The 16,205-nt window shown below is 36.1% G+C and overlaps 1 protein-coding gene across 1 annotated transcript in view; it reads left to right on the forward strand.

Annotated features, from left to right (window-relative positions):
* Positions 1 to 15,530, forward strand: part of grm4 (glutamate receptor, metabotropic 4) — a 118,941-nt gene extending 103,411 nt beyond the window's left edge. The window contains exons 9-10 of the mRNA XM_081380068.1: positions 4,610 to 4,859; positions 15,133 to 15,530. Of these exons, the coding sequence (XP_081236194.1) occupies positions 4,610 to 4,859; positions 15,133 to 15,182 (300 nt within the window). The 3' untranslated portion in view covers positions 15,183 to 15,530. The remainder of the gene's footprint in view (positions 1 to 4,609; positions 4,860 to 15,132) is intronic.
* Positions 15,531 to 16,205: the final 675 nt, after the last annotated feature.

The following is a 16,205-nucleotide window of genomic DNA, read 5'->3' on the forward strand; positions in this document are numbered from 1 at the left end:
GGTTCAAAAAACCACCCACAAAACCTCTCACAATACAACTTTAACATAGTAGGATGTCCTGTTACTTCATCCTCTACAGTAAAAGACCTGGGTGTTATATTAGACTGCAACCTGTCTTTTGAAAATCATATTTCATATGTAACAAGAACAGCCTTTTTCCACCTTAGAAACATTGCTAAGCTACGTGACATGCTATCAGTTTCTGATGCAGAAAAGTTAGTTCATGCATTCATGACTTCGAGACTAGATTACTGTAATGCGTTATTAGCCAGTTGTCCTGCATCCTCAATAAACAAGCTACAGTTAGTCCAAAATGCCGCCGCTAGAGTTCTAACTAGATCAAGAAAATATGATCATATAACACCGATTTTATCATCACTACATTGGTTACCTATAAAGTCCCGTATTAATTACAAGGTATTGCTACTGACTTATAAAGCCCTAAACGGCTTAGCTCCAGTCTATTTAACGGATCTTCTACCGCCCTATAATCCATCGCGCTCTTTAAGATCACTAAATTCGAGGCTTTTGGTCATACCTAGGATATCCAGATCCACCAAAGGAGGGAGAGCATTTTCACATTTAGCACCAAAACTCTGGAATAGTCTTCCGGATACTGTTCGTTGCTCAGACTCGCTCTCCCAGTTTAAAACTAGATTAAAGACGCATCTCTTCAGCCAGGCATTCATATAATACTTTTAATCTTACAGTTAAATCCGACCTCTAGCATATAAACGCCAGAGGAGAACTGGCCCCCGACTGAGCCCGGGTTCTCCCAAGGTTTTTTTTTCTCCATTAGGTCACCTGATGGAGTTTTTCGGTTCCTTGCCACTGTTGCCTTTGGCTTGCTCAGTTGGGGATATTTAATTTAATTAATCAATCAACGATACTATTGATCAGCATTACCAAACGTAGACGTTCCACTAGAAACAAACATTGATGTATTGTTCTAATTTATTGCTGTGAAGCTGCTTTGATACAGCCTGTGTTGTGAAAAGCGCTATATAAATAAACTTGACTTGACTTGACTTGACTTTTAACTGCATTTTACTGAAGAAAATGTGAGCGGAGTTTAAACTGTCCACGACAAAATTAGTGGTTGCAATTTCATTGCTAATGCTATTGCTAAGGTGTTCTGGTGGTTGGTTGCTGGGTGGTTGCTAGGGTGTTTGAGGTATAAATGTTAACAAAGCCAGTTTATCATAAGTGAATGTTAGCTGGCATGTGACAGTTTTCAGATTTGGGTCAAAATCCCATCATCTCATCTATTTTTTTTTTAATTAATTATAGTATTTACTAATATGTTGATTTAGTTTTGATTTTTATATTTTCCTTTTCATTATAATTTTAGTCATCGTTTTATGTGCTTTTTACAAATATTACTATTTAACTTTTATTTCCATTTTAGTAATCTTAGTACTTTAAAACTTATTCCAGTTAGTTGCCATGGGTATCATTTGTAAGTTTTTTTAACTTTAAGTTTTCAATCTTATATTATTATTTTTAATTTTATTTCAGCTTTATTTCAATTAACTGGGTATTAAATGAATTAAAATTAAAATAATTGAATTAATTAATGAATTGCATGGCATTGTTTTTATTTTATATAATATTAACCTAAATATTATTACTTATAATATTATTTAAATGTATTTATAATACTTTTTTAAATATTAATATTATGTTTTTTAATTAAATGTAGGAGTGTTTATAAGCATAAAATTGCTAGCTTCCTCTTCAGACTTATCTAGTAGATCTAATAATCGGTAGAAAAAGATACATTTTTTTTCTATATGTTTAATACAAACTAAACATTTTACAGATATTATTTGTGATTATAATCACTTCTTTTGGCTTAAGTGTAATGGAAATGAACTTGCTCTGCAAACAACATGGTCAAAACTACTGAAACATTGGTGTCATGACTAGCTAATAAGTGCCTTTTTAAAGACACTGCACTATATTTGAACAACACACTTCTTTAGGATTGCCTAGTGGCCAGTGCTGGGTGGTAGCCATCTGTCTCTTCTTCGAGAAGAGCCCCAGCACAGCTGATGTGGTCCTAACCCTTCCTGTCGACTTGTGCTGAGACTGCTTTCCAGTCAGTCCCTCTGGATGGAGATCACAGCAGTGAGTCACACTTAATCACAGCACACAGTGGAGCCAGAGCCGAGGTCACGTCCGCCAGAGCCAAAACACACAGCAGCGTTCTAAAGCAACAGCAGGGGGTTCGCAGCAGTTCCATGGAGTGGCTGGAGCCATTAGTGCTTGTGTGTGTGTCAGTGTGTGTGTATCTGTTTGTGTGTCACTGAAAATATGCCATAAACAGTGTCGCTCCAAGTGGTTGGTTAAAAATAATCATGATTACCCTCTCATTATTTGAGTAATAATGCCTTACACCGTGTCCTAACCGGGCACGGTGCGACAAAGTGACCAGCCACTTGGTCGCTTGGTTTCTACTTCTGTGGCGTCGTGCGGAGAAATCCTGCTCGCAGCTGCTCGTCATTTATACAGTGGGGTCCACTGAAATGAATGTATTATTGTTAATATATTATTATTGAATTTATTTTTATTGTTTATAATCGTAATTATTCATTTTTATTATAATTGTATGTATTAAACGATTAAAGCTCCAATATGTAAAAAATTTTGACCACAAGAGGGCGCAGTTTCCAACAATAACAAAGGCGAAGCTTGATGACGCTATGAAGGAGGTGACGATGGGAGATGTCGTTTTTAATGCGTTTTCACCATCTAGCGATGTATCTAAATGGAATTAATGAATCATGATCACGGATGAGGTAATTTATTCGTTTTTGTATTACCTGTATGTCTGATCGTATTATTTTATGTCATCATAATTAATGAACTGCAAGGAACGTGAAATGTTATGCTATATTATCCCGTTACAACTTACAGCTATTTGTCATTAATTCATATCTATTAAAATCATCTTTACTGTAACTATTACGTTACTTGTACAATAAAAAAAAATTGATTTGCTTACCTGTCTATCAGTACACTTGCGAGAGCAGTCTCTATCAAGTCCAAGATTGTCGCGCAGCTCTCTCCATCTCGAAAACGCCTGGCCGATATTTATCCGGGTTTTATTCCTCCGTTTGTCACACAGTCTGCGTGTATCTGAATATGGACGCTTTCGTTTTGTTGGCACTTTAATACTCGCCAAAGAGTAATCGTGATCCATAACAGCTATAACCATACAGTCTATGGCAATAACGCTATAACCACCACTTCCGCATTTGACCATGTGATGTTCCGGTGTGGTGGAATATCACATGGTCCACACCGGAAAAAAAGGATAGTGCGGACATTGCGTCACTGAGAGGCGACATTTCTTTTCCAGGACGGACAGTTATTTAAAATCGGAATTTCTCTGAAATAAAAAATCTTTGGAGACTTTTGAGATATTGTAAGTACACAACTGGAGGAAATGTATCACACTGTGCAAGTTATTTTTGGAAATTTTATTACAAAATTGTTACATAGTGGAGCTTTAATAATAATTTAATTATTTATTTATCTAATACCATTTTACTCTACAAATGATATTATGTACTTTTTTATCTTTTATTAATTGTTAAACAAAATATGCTTTGTTTTAAAATTGTTCAAAATCCCCCCAAAAATTGTTTCTGTTCATTTACTTTTGGATCCCACTGTATATTAAACATCAAATATGGAGAAAGCTGCATCAATTGTAGAAGTTGAGAAACATTGAGCATCATATGATAATCATGTGACAAAATGAAGTCAGACAAGGATGGATTTTACCTGAAGTGTGAGCGTAAAAATAGCTGATTGCTGCAGTCAAATACAGCACAATTAAACTCAAGGAACATATATTTTTTGGCACCTATAGCACTGTTCAGCATCATAATACCACTAACCTATATACCTCTCATTGCTCATGGGATAGCAAAGTGTCAGTTGGTTGCACACTTGCAAATCTCAGCAAATGCAGTACATCATCTGCCTTCTATATCATGAATACTCTGTATTCTGACATTCTAGTCATTTGCATATTATATTGTAGAGCATTACGCATATTCAAATGTGGTGACGGTGATGCTTTGGGCATGTTGAGTCACAAGGTTATGGCTGTTGAGGCTTGACATATTGACTGTGTCAGTTAGATCAGGGGGATATTATGTCAACAAGCCCTCGTGAAAAGAAGGTCCCAGGTCATGTGTACACGTCTTCATTATTGCAAAATACAGCCCTGACAGGACCCCACTGTGAAGAAGAGGGCTATTGTATCATCCTGAAGGAGTTTATTTTGTGATAATGACCTGTTTTGTCCCTTACATTATTTCTTTCCAACCAAATAAGTAAATAAATGGTCTTCAAATATTGATTTTAGTGAAAATTATTTTATTATGTGAGAAGAAATAGACTGTGGTGTCATATAAAACTAGCACACTGCTGGGTATTGGTTGCCTGGGGCAACGGACAAATATACAGTTTCATTATATGAAATGTTTTGGCCACAGAAAGCTGTGATTGACCAATTACAACCCAGTATGCCATGTAATAATGGCTTTGTTTTCAGTGATTTGTCATTTAAATATGCTGTGATTTTGTTTTGCAGATGTACATACAAACGACCACACTGACCATCTCAGTAAGTCTGAGCGCGTCCGTGTCTCTGGGGATGCTGTACATGCCGAAAGTCTATGTGGTGCTCTTCCACCCGGAGCAGAATGTGGCCAAGCGCAGCACTCGCAGCCTGAAAGCTGTGGTCACTGCCGCCACCATGTCTAACAAGTTCAACCCCAAGGCCAGTCTGCGGCCCAACGGAGAAGCCAAGTCGGAGCTGTGCGAAAACCTGGAAACTCAGGGTGAGTGGGTTTGAGGATAAACACTTTATTGTTATTGACAATACTGCCATAAACCTGTTTTTGTAATCTTACATTTTTTTACTCACCATCATTCTCTTGCTCACTTGGATCCATTTGGATAATGGATCCAAATTTGGAGTCATAACAAAATTATGCTTCAGCAGTCCGGTTATGAGTCTTAATGCAAAAACTTTAGATTTCTTTTTGATTTAAAGGATTAATTCACCCAAAATTGACAAAACTGTTTTTATTAAATACAATTTTTTATTTAATAATGCCATGAAATGCAATGAAGACATTTAATGGCATCAGTGTGATGATCATAACAAGACAACCCCTAATCATCTTCCTCATTTTGGGAAATGTGTTTATGTTAGAATCTTACCGCTTAGCATCAGAGATGATGTGTAAGAAGTGTTTTTTAAATCATCAAGAGGCAAATCAGTTGAATCGTTACAGCAGTCCTTGCCCGAAACCCATCTCCTGCTAATTTGAATATCAATAAAACAGCAGCTCATAAACAAATTTGTAATACAGCAGTAAAAAAAGCCTGCTGCCGCAGCAGAAATAACTTGCATTCTAAAGCAGAGGCAAACCTGTAGCCTCCATCTTCAAAAGAGTGGAGTCCCAGTCAAGAGAGTCCCAGTTTGCATAAGTATACTTTTCATTAATGCCCTGATTGATTGATTAAGTTCAGGGCTGAACAGATTAGTCAATAAAAAATTGGTAACAAATATTTTCATTGTTGAATAGTTCTTCAAGCTTTTGATCGTATGACCTATTTTAGCATTACAATGATAGCATTAAAATTGCAATTTTTTAAAACGCAAAGGAGGCTCAACAAAAAGTACGAATGCAATGTAACATGAGGAGAGTAAAGATCTTTCCATCTTTACTCTCCTCATGTTACGTTGCATTCGGAGATCGACTACTTTTGACTGACAAAATTCCAGCCACCGGAAACACTAATAAAGTGAGTCTACAAAACCTTTCTTTTTAGTAAACTTTGTGTACACAAACAATGTTGTCAATGCTCAAGTTCATGTGTAGAGCCCCTGGTGATACTTCAAGCACAGTTTCATGTTGTGTCGAGCCTCTTTAGTGTTTTAAAAATAGCGATTTTGATGCTATCATTGTAGTGCCCCTAGCACTCCCATTCAAAAGGCATTTTGACCGAAAACGAAAATACAGTCAATCTTAAAAGTGGCGTTTCCATTCTAATTATGCTTTTACACGACTCGGGTAGATTAACAAAAATAGCCTGGGTTGCAATTTGGCGAGAGTTACCCTTTAAATAGCTTATAAATCACAACTACACAATGTTACCGAATGAAATGTCAACCCAGGACGAGCTATTGGACTGTGAGCTTTGAGGGTGTTGATGGACTCGATCTACTCCATCTATGTTTTGATCATCGTTCTGAATCCGATCTGGATGTAGTCTTTGACAAAATGCGATTTTCTCAGCTTTCTGCTCAAAATTTAGCTTTTTTTATTAAACTTACCCAAATACAAAACATCAACCCAAGTGTTAATAAAAAAGAAATGCATGAAGCTAGAATAAAACTTTTTTTTTTTTTAAAACACTCTCTCTCTCCCACTTCACTTCCTGATAGTTCTCTTCTATCCTGTATCAATCAAGGCAACAACAAAATGCCAAAAATAAATGTATATACAGTATATTTTCAATATGACACCATACGCATGTTACATTCAGATATGGCTTTGTTCTCTAAATATAATGTGGTATTAATCTGCACAGTTACCTTTATCCTAAAATATTTTTTGCTTTGACGCTACACTATATTTTGCACGCCCCAAATGACATCTTCATTAAGAGAAACCTGCGAAAACAGAGAAGAGGTGCTAATTTCTGATGCTATATCTGGAATACACGATCCTCAGTAGACAGTTTTTTATTTTTTTTTGCATGTGCCATCTGCTTTGCATGTGTTTTTATATGTGATGCGATCTGGGAAAACCCGTCGGATGTAGCGCTGGTACGTTTTCAGTAAGGTCTAAAAATAGATTAGTCTAATTTAGTGAATTTAGTTTATTTGGGGGGGGGGGTATCTGAGAAGACTTTATTTTTATCATTTATAATAAATACTGCAATATTCTATAGAAAACAAGATCTGTCATTGTTGATTTCATGGTGACTTTAAAATCATCCTGCTATTAGCAACTAACCCTACTAGTTACTAACCCTAACCTCTGATGTCTAATGTATCAGACAGGGAAAAAATATAAATCCATTTCACACTTTTAATAGACATGGTAAAATATGTACTATAATATAGTTAAATATGTTGCTAACAAGAAGAATTTCCCTCAGAATAAACAGATGATGTTGAATTGTCGTCAATGGAGCAACTTGTTTATTTGCAGCCAGATGGTGTCACATCTACCAGCAGGGGTTAACAGGGTCATGCTGACCAGCGATACCTTGACCCCTTGCTTTTGGGCCATGTAAGCTATGAAACCATAAAGAAATATTAATCCAGTCAGAGATATGCACAAAGAATATTAAAATTCATTATGACATGAATTTACTAAGACTTTTCCCAAGATATATCTGTACTTTGACTAGTGCTTGAATAAAATATTGTGTTAAGCAGATTCAAAGTATCATGTTTGACTAGGAAGGAACAAATTATCTGCTTCCATTACATTGCATTTGGCATTCACAGCAACGCGCATCCACTCTGCTTTCATTATGTTGCATTTTGTATTAATTTAGCAATGTAGCAATACCCAGTAAATCATATTGTGGGTCTTAGTAACAAATAGCTCTGAATTAAGGGAGACATCCAGATAAATGTTTTGACAACAGAATGAAATTGTGTAATGAATGTTGCTACATTCACCCAATTAAGCATGACTAGTTAGAATGTTTTTAGCAAATATTTAACACCGGTAGCATGGGCCAGACTACCACCATCACCAGTGTGAATTTCATGTGCTCTGTGCTTTGTTTGCTCTCTATAGCACCACTTTGAATTCACTGCAGTGGAACAATGTGCTTTTGTAAATGAGGTATTAGAGTCAGTGACTACATTAGCATGTGCCCTTTTAAAAAATCTTTCCAGAGTCATTTAATACAGGCAGTTTCTTTACATTTAAAGCAAAAGCTAGCTAACAAATAATTTCTCCTTGGCTCAGGGATGTCTAACATTTCATGAATGCATTAATGGTGGAATAGGATCTCTTTGTTGATTCTAATTGATTTGTGATCCTCCTTTAAGATTTGAATTGCATTAAATAAAAGTGTCTGCTAAGTGTCTTAATGTAGTGTAATGTGATAGAAACATTGCTATAAAGTGTTAGTGAATTACATGACATTGAATTATTATGTAGTTCCTAATTGTGTTTCTAGTCAAGCTAGGACTCATCTTTATGTGCATGTTATAGGCAGAAATCACCATTATTATTAGCATTGGTGCGATACAAAAACACAGATTTCAAATATATCATAATTTTTTTGAAGATGACTAAAAAAGATAGTTTGTTTCAATAGAGTGGTGCAGTGATCACGTTAAAACCCAGAAGACTGATTTGCCACTGGTTCCCTCGAGATTTTCCTAAAGGGTTTATAATGCACTTTTTCAATTTATGGGTAAAATAAAGCCTGTGGTAAACACAACTTGTTAACCTGTATTTAACCAGGCAAGTCACTTAAGAACAAGTTCTTATTTTCAACAACAGCCTGGCAGGAGAATTAAAACCTCCTGAAAGTCATACAAACATGCATTACAAAACACACACACACACACACACACACATGCATTCATTTAAATTTAAATTTACAAGCTGTAATGAAAACACTCCCTAGTAGTTTTTTAAATGCAGAGATTGAAATATATGATTCTAAATGCAATGACTTTTGTAGCAAATGTCACAAATCAAAAGCTGAACGGCCATAAACAGTATGTAACTTGATACCTTGACGTTTTGTTCTACAACACACATAGACATATGATATAGAATTATACGTAGGCATAACTGCTCATTTCTGCTTGCTTTTGATGGGTATCATTTTACCCATGATATAGAAATATGCAGTTGAACGATGTTTGATTATAAGTCTGTCTGGCATTGTTTTGGAATGATCTGATGCATTTTGATATACAGTATAAATGGAGTTTCTGTGGATTTTAGAGAGGATTTCAGTCCTGTGTTTAAAGTAGAGGTCAAATGGAGGTCTTCAAAAAGAAGGTCTGTTTTAGGTCACTGTCTTAGGACCTTTTATTATTCAATAGTGTTTTTTACAATAATATATTTTATGCAGCACTGATGTTTGTTTGTTATTTATTTATTTGGCTTGTGCAATAAGCAATATCATAATTAAATTGTGTTTTGATTATTTATGCTGCTTAAAAAGGCAGCACGCAACCCCTGAAGAAACACTGTGTACCTTGCAGCAGTGCTTTCTATTTAGGTGATTAGCCATTAACAAAAGGAATATGACGCATTTCACACCCTTTGCTTTTTCACGGTTTTTAACTCGCAGGTGACTAGTCTTCACAGTATCACATTTAACACATATGTGACATAGTTCACTCTGTCTTCTCGGAAGCTCCTGAAGTCACACTTCGGAAGTCACAATTCTTGTCATCTCACCTACTGGTTGTAACAAAAAAAAAAAAGATCTGAGACTAATCAAGATGAGCACAAGACATGTTTGATGTAGCTATTCTTATAGCGTCAGTGCATATTTGTGACATATTATTCACAGTCATACACTCCATTAGTGTATCTACAAAAGTCAGTACTTGGCAAGCAGTTTTATCACTGATAGAGGACACCTTGCTTCCAATACATCCTGAAGTAACAGTCCATCTCTGATATCATTGAAATGCAGTATGTGTATTGAGTTCAGTGATGCATGCATGCAAACAAGATCAAAATATAATGCGTGTCTGATGTTGCCTGCAAAGATCATAGAAACTTGCCAAAGAATGAGGATGAGAGCATGAGAATGACATGGTCAGTTGATCAAACTCATAGAATCGTTATATAAACATCAATAGGTTTTCTTTTGTGCTCTCTAAGGAATAGAGTTTTGCTCTTGAGTGAGTTGTAAATATGAGTCTGCTTTACATAAGCCGTTTTATGTATCAGGATTTGAATGACTGAAAAGATCATTGTGGATCTCCTTGAAATAGTCTCTTGACCACAATATAACAATTCTAATGAATGACTTGTTGAATTGAAGATATCGATTCAATATCACATTTTGTTGCCTTGGTTAGAGAGTTTTCTGCAGTGTGCAACAGCTTAAACATTTTTTTTTTTAATTTTATGTAGTTTTTAATTTACTTTGCATTGAATCCTTAAAGGGTTAGTTCACCCAAAAATGAAAATTCTGTCAGTAATTACTCCCCCTCATGTTGTTCCTACCCCGTAAGACTTTCGTTCATCTTCGGAACACAAATTAAGATGTTTTTGATTAAATATGAGAGCTGTCTCACTCCTCCACAGGCTTATGGACACTATAACTTGCTGGCCCAGAAAATGTATTAAAGACATCATTAATATAGTCCAAGTGACTCCAGTGGCTCAATCTTATGTTTATAAAGCGACGAGAATACTTTGTGTGCAAAAACAAACAAAAATAACGACTTTATTCCACTTTTCATTTCCTTCTCTCTCAGTGCCTCGAGTTAGTTTACGTAGTGTTTTTTGCGCAGCGCGCATTTGATACATAATTTGCAGATTCCCCGATTCTGGACCCAAAAACAAAGAAAGTCAGACTTTTGCAATTTAATATCAGGAATATCTTTTCTGTTGTTAAACAAAGCAAAGTGGTTAAAATATTATGCCGCATACTTTGATGTTTCTAGATATGTACACATCTAAAATACACATCTTTTTGTTAGGCTTTGCTTTTCTTTTCTTTTTTTTAATAGTTAGGATTAATTTATGCAGCATATTCCTTCAGGCTACCTTTTAATGACAATTACATTTTTAATGCCTCCTGACAATTTCTGTGCAAGGTCGTTTAATTTCAGGGCATATTGAGTCAGAGAAAAAGCACCTCTGCATATCCAAGTTCAATGGGCCTTAAGGCCAAATGGGCCCCAACAGGTTCAATTATAACAGAGAAACTTATACGTCTGTGTTTGCAATAGCTGGCCACACACTATAGAGTTTATCAATATACAGAGAGAGACTTAACATTGTAGACTGTTTTATTCTGTTAAGCTTTACTTAACCTGTTCTAGTATATTACTTTGGCTTGTTGTAAATGAGACTGCAAGATTTTTAGATCTAGACAGAAAATACAGAAAACTTCAATGCATCCATTGTCCTTTTAAGAGCGTGTTAGTGTGAGTTGCTGTGTCCATGTAATGAACACCGAGCTAGAGCCGAACGGGCTCATGCATACAAAGGAGTTCATAATGTTACTTTGAAATAAACTTCTTTCAGCACCAAATTATGCTTGTTCATTTATCCGTCTATGGGCTTAGCCGAAGCACAAATATTATCATTTAAACACACGTGCAATGATATTACAGTTAATCTCTGAGATACAAATGTTCACATTTATACACAATACTGTACTTTTTGTTCCAGAACACATAAACACAGATTATTTTGTGTAATATACCCAACCGTCATTAACATCCAGTGGTTATTATAACTCTCAAAGCTGTTTTTAAAAGTATTGTCTAGCTAGCATCCCAGAGGCCCTATGTCCATTGGGCTTCTATTCACCTTATTTTTAATGTGAGCTGGTGCAGCCATTTCTAACTTGAATGTTTCAAGGCTTCTGGTCATCATCTTCCAGCTGTACAGCATCAGTTATGCTGCGTGATATTGCAAACAGTTATTTGTTATTGTATTATTTTAATTTATCGTAATCATAAACACACTGGCTTAAAGCGCACATTATTTTACCATTTACTCTACTGCTTTCTGAAGCAATGTTTATTTACAGTTCATTGACTGCAAATAGCCAAAGACCATATTTTCACTAAGTCCACCCACCATTGCTCTGATATTTTACGTTTAGTACAAATAACATATAACATACTATTTACTCTCTGTATGATTCGCATCTATTATTATTTGCACTTACATTGCACATTGTAACCAAGATGCTATTTATTGCTATATGCTATTATTCTTGGTGCATAAACAGTATTTAACCCTCTGGGGTCTGTGGTGTTTTCTGGGCCCTGGAGGTGTTTTGATATGCCCAGACATTTTTGCTTATTTCTGTTAATTATAACATTTTCATGGCTAAAGTCTGATTACACTATAATCAACACAAACTCTGCTATAACGTGTGCAGCATGTTTGTAAAAGTTTGTATTTTTTTTATGTTTGTGAGTGGTTAGTGAAAAGATTTATTTTTTTTACTTGATTTTTTATGTTGCTTTCTCCTACCCCAGCTTAATAATCAAAGATAGCTATAAATAAGCCTATTTGTAGGATGATTTCCCTAAAAGTGACTTTTTCTGACCAGTGGCAATGCTAGTGGTGCACTTTTTATGTAAGCTTATAGGCTGTATTATAATTTTGATGCATAAATTTGCTTGTAGCATATAAAAACTACTGAAATGTATTTATTCGACTGCATTATGCCTAATATACTGGTATATGCTTTTATCTTTAAATTATTTAGAATGATTGGGATTTACAGTAGCTTGTTACTGTGCCTTGCAAATGTATTCACAATCACAACCTTTGCAAATCCTACATTGAAATCTACTTCACAAAGAGTTTCTGAAACACTGGAACTCAAATTTATTTTAATATAACGTTGTGTTAGAAAACTTGCTGAAATGTGCTTTTTGCATAAGGATCCTGTCCCTGCATCGTGGACGATCCCAATTTACACAGATGGAAAACAATTGTCCTGATGAGGACATAATTATCTTACAATTGTGCTCTGCCTGTGAATCATTAAAATAAAGACCACATATTTTCTGGATTCCTACAGTAAAGGGAACATTATTCAGGTTGTGTATATGAAGTACAGCTTCGAGGTTGAGGTACTTGAGTATGAATCAACCGATAAATAAAATGCTTAAATTGTTGTAAACACTTTAAAAGAACATAATATACCGCTCAAGCTTATAATTCTTTCAAAGAGAGCATTCAGGGGGTTGAAGAGCATTTCAAATAGGATGCATATGAAAATAATCATTTGGATCCAACACTGATTGATACACTGTGAAAAAAATCAAAGCTTACATACTGCAGAAACATCTCTGTATACAAGGTTCAAATGCTTTTTTTCCCTCTTCATGGCCATATGACAAACATGTTATACCTGCAATGTGTTGCATTTTTGAATTTTGCATTGCAAAACCAAGTCAAGAAGCAGCATCCATTGTTTGAATATTTCTTTTTCAATCAAATGTTTTATTATAGATGTATTAAATGCTGCAAAGTTATTGTAAATGAAACCTGTCTAATATATGTAACCACTCAACCTGTGTTTCAGGGTGTGTTGATGATAACTAAACAGTGAAGACAGGTAAAGAATTTAATTATTGGTTATTGCTTGGCTTATTGATGGACCTAATTGTTAAACTCAACCATGTTCAATTTAGCTTTAATGCTTAAACTGTGCATATCAATTAGTTTGTAATAGACAATGCATTGAGAATACGCTGACATTTGTTAGAATTGCTAAAGACAAAAAGCATGCATGCCGCATTGTTTTTGAAAATCACTTGTTTAGACAGAGCTTTGTTGGTGAGAAACACTATACTGGGGGAAAACCTAAAGATAGCAACAAATTTGTTTTTATGCATTTTTCAACCAATAGAGAGTAGGTATGAAAACTTTCAGAACAGTGCATGGCCTAGATTGCATAAACACAACACAAATTGGGAAGGCATTAAAATAGAGCAGTATGAATCTATGCTAGATAAAATCAAGCACCTCCAATGATATTTTATATAGAGCAAGAATCATTTAAGTTTGCGTTTTGTGTCAACGCCCCTCTCTCTAAGCTGAAATGGAGCTATTTATCTGACTGCACCTATGGGTCAGTGCTCCATACGCCGAGGGACAGTCCAGACTGAGAACCGCACCATAGTGTTGGGTCAAATGTCACTTCACCTTCCTTATTCAAACGGCCCTGCATGATTGCATGAGGTAACCTTTTGATCTCCATATAATGATGCAATGAGCTTGAATTTTCCATTGACCCTCCTTCTTTGGCAAGGTCATTACATAAATAGCTGAAGGCAATGTCACTCATGCTACCCTTTGTGATTGTTTGTACGACACAGCTATTGCAAGATGGATGCCGAATGACAGGATTAGACTGTTGATTGGGTTTTTGTTGATGGAATGCTTTAATAGCAGACTTGTCACTGTTTGCTGGCAACTGGCATGTTTTTAGAAGGTGTTAAATGGCCCTCCTCTGCAAAAGGTGACAACCGTCTCAGTCAAGTAATTTGCACTTTGATATCAAGAAAGACAGAGTCTGATATCAAAAGAGACACGCTACTTGACTTCTGGCAAGTTAATAGCAGCATCAAAGAAGGAGTCTTCACATTGCAACCAGGCCTGACAAGAAATTAAAACTGTGTCATATCGCTTTGATAAAGGTTTTCGCTAGTGCGTATCCTACCAAATTACTACATGTCAACCAACTGCTATTCATTTGCAACTACATGTCAACTCACTTTCATTAGAGTAAGACTGTTAGGTTAGGGTTAGTAGAATAAGTTGACATGTACTTGCAAAGCTACTTATATTCAGTAGAGTGTCTGTTGGGGGACCAGATATTAAAGGGATAGTTTACCCAAAAGTGAATATTCTGTCATCATTTACTTGCCCAAACCTGTATGAGTTTCTTTCCTCTGCTGAACAAAATTATGTTTTAAAGAATGTTGGTAACCAGACAGTTGACGGTATGAACTCCATAGTGTTTTTTCCCCTACTATGGAAGCCAATGGCTACCGTCAACTGTTTGAGTACCAACATTCTTTAAAATATAATATTTTGTGTTCAACAGAAGAAAGAAATTTGGAACAACTTGAGGGAGAGTAAGTTATGACAAATTTTTCATTTTTGAGCGAACTATCCCTTTCAGCAGACAGTCTACTAATACTCTGACTGGTAGTTGGCATGCACTTGCAAATACAGTATAGTAGAATGTCTAAAGTGGACAATCGAAATAAAGTGTTATCGAGTTACCCCCCACACACTTCAGGTCGTGAAATTCTAATAAAGCAGCTGCGTTCATGTTTAAGTGCTTCTGAGACTCAAATGATCTATTTTTGTAACACTCTCTCTTCCCTTGCAGGACTCAGCCCTAAACAAACGTACATCAGCTACAGCAACCATGCAATCTAGCCAAGTGATAAAAGGCCACTACCGAATCCCAGAAGTGACCCCTGGAAGACAGCATCTCAAGATAAATCACTCTCACGTTATGTCACGTATGGAAGTGAAACAGCGGATGGTTGGGGGACCTCCACAGACATGTTTCCATTAATGAAGCTTATGTGAAGTCACACAGGGAGCATCTGGGGAGGCCGTGACTGTTGAGACGTTGATGTTGGAATGACGGTCTGTCACCCAGACTATTCCATTACAGCTTGCTCTATCTATTCCAGATGTCATTGTTAAAGTGATACACACTAATTAAGGACAACATGTCAGTGTCTGCTGTTTCATTGGCGCTAACACTATGTGGTGGCTAAAAAAAGAAAAAGAAAAAGAAAAAAAAGTATTTAAAAAAAATCATTCAGAGCTTTTTCTTCTTGTTTTCTCCTTGGTGATGACAACAGCAAAGGCAGTGACCATTGTTTACAGATGTTGAGCATGCTAGTTTTGACATCCTGTGCTGTGTTGTTTTTCTCTTTCTTTCTTTCTTTTCGTTTTTTCAACAAAAAAAAGAACCTTCTGGAATGCTGTTGAACTATGTTGCTGTATTGTTACCTCACCATGGGCCTTGTGAAACTGTTGAAGATGTACGAAGTGCTCTTTGGAGTAATGTTTGCTTGTGCATAAGTACACACCTTTGAGGAACTCAAATCTGCCCTGTTGTCAAAATGTGCTATAGCTGTCACAGTCACCTGTGCGAAATCGAAAAATCACAATTTAGAAATGGCGTGACGCCAGCTTGGAAAGGAACGCTCGAGATATTAGAACCAACATCCACTGGACCAGGAGGGCGCGCGTAAGTTACCTTCATAAGAATGCAGCTAACCGAAGACTTTTAATGAAACTCAAAGCATCACCAATCTCAAGTACAGGAATGGTTCTGAGAAGCTCGGAGAGAGTAGATGACAGGATTCAGTATTCATATCTGGAAATGTCAGGTGATAGAGAGACAAGCTGATTTGTCTCTTTAGATGTTTGTGAATTTAAGAT

The sequence above is a fragment of the Scardinius erythrophthalmus genome, assembly GCF_964197995.2.
Source record: "Scardinius erythrophthalmus genome assembly, chromosome: 12".
Lineage (NCBI taxonomy): Eukaryota > Metazoa > Chordata > Actinopteri > Cypriniformes > Leuciscidae > Scardinius > Scardinius erythrophthalmus.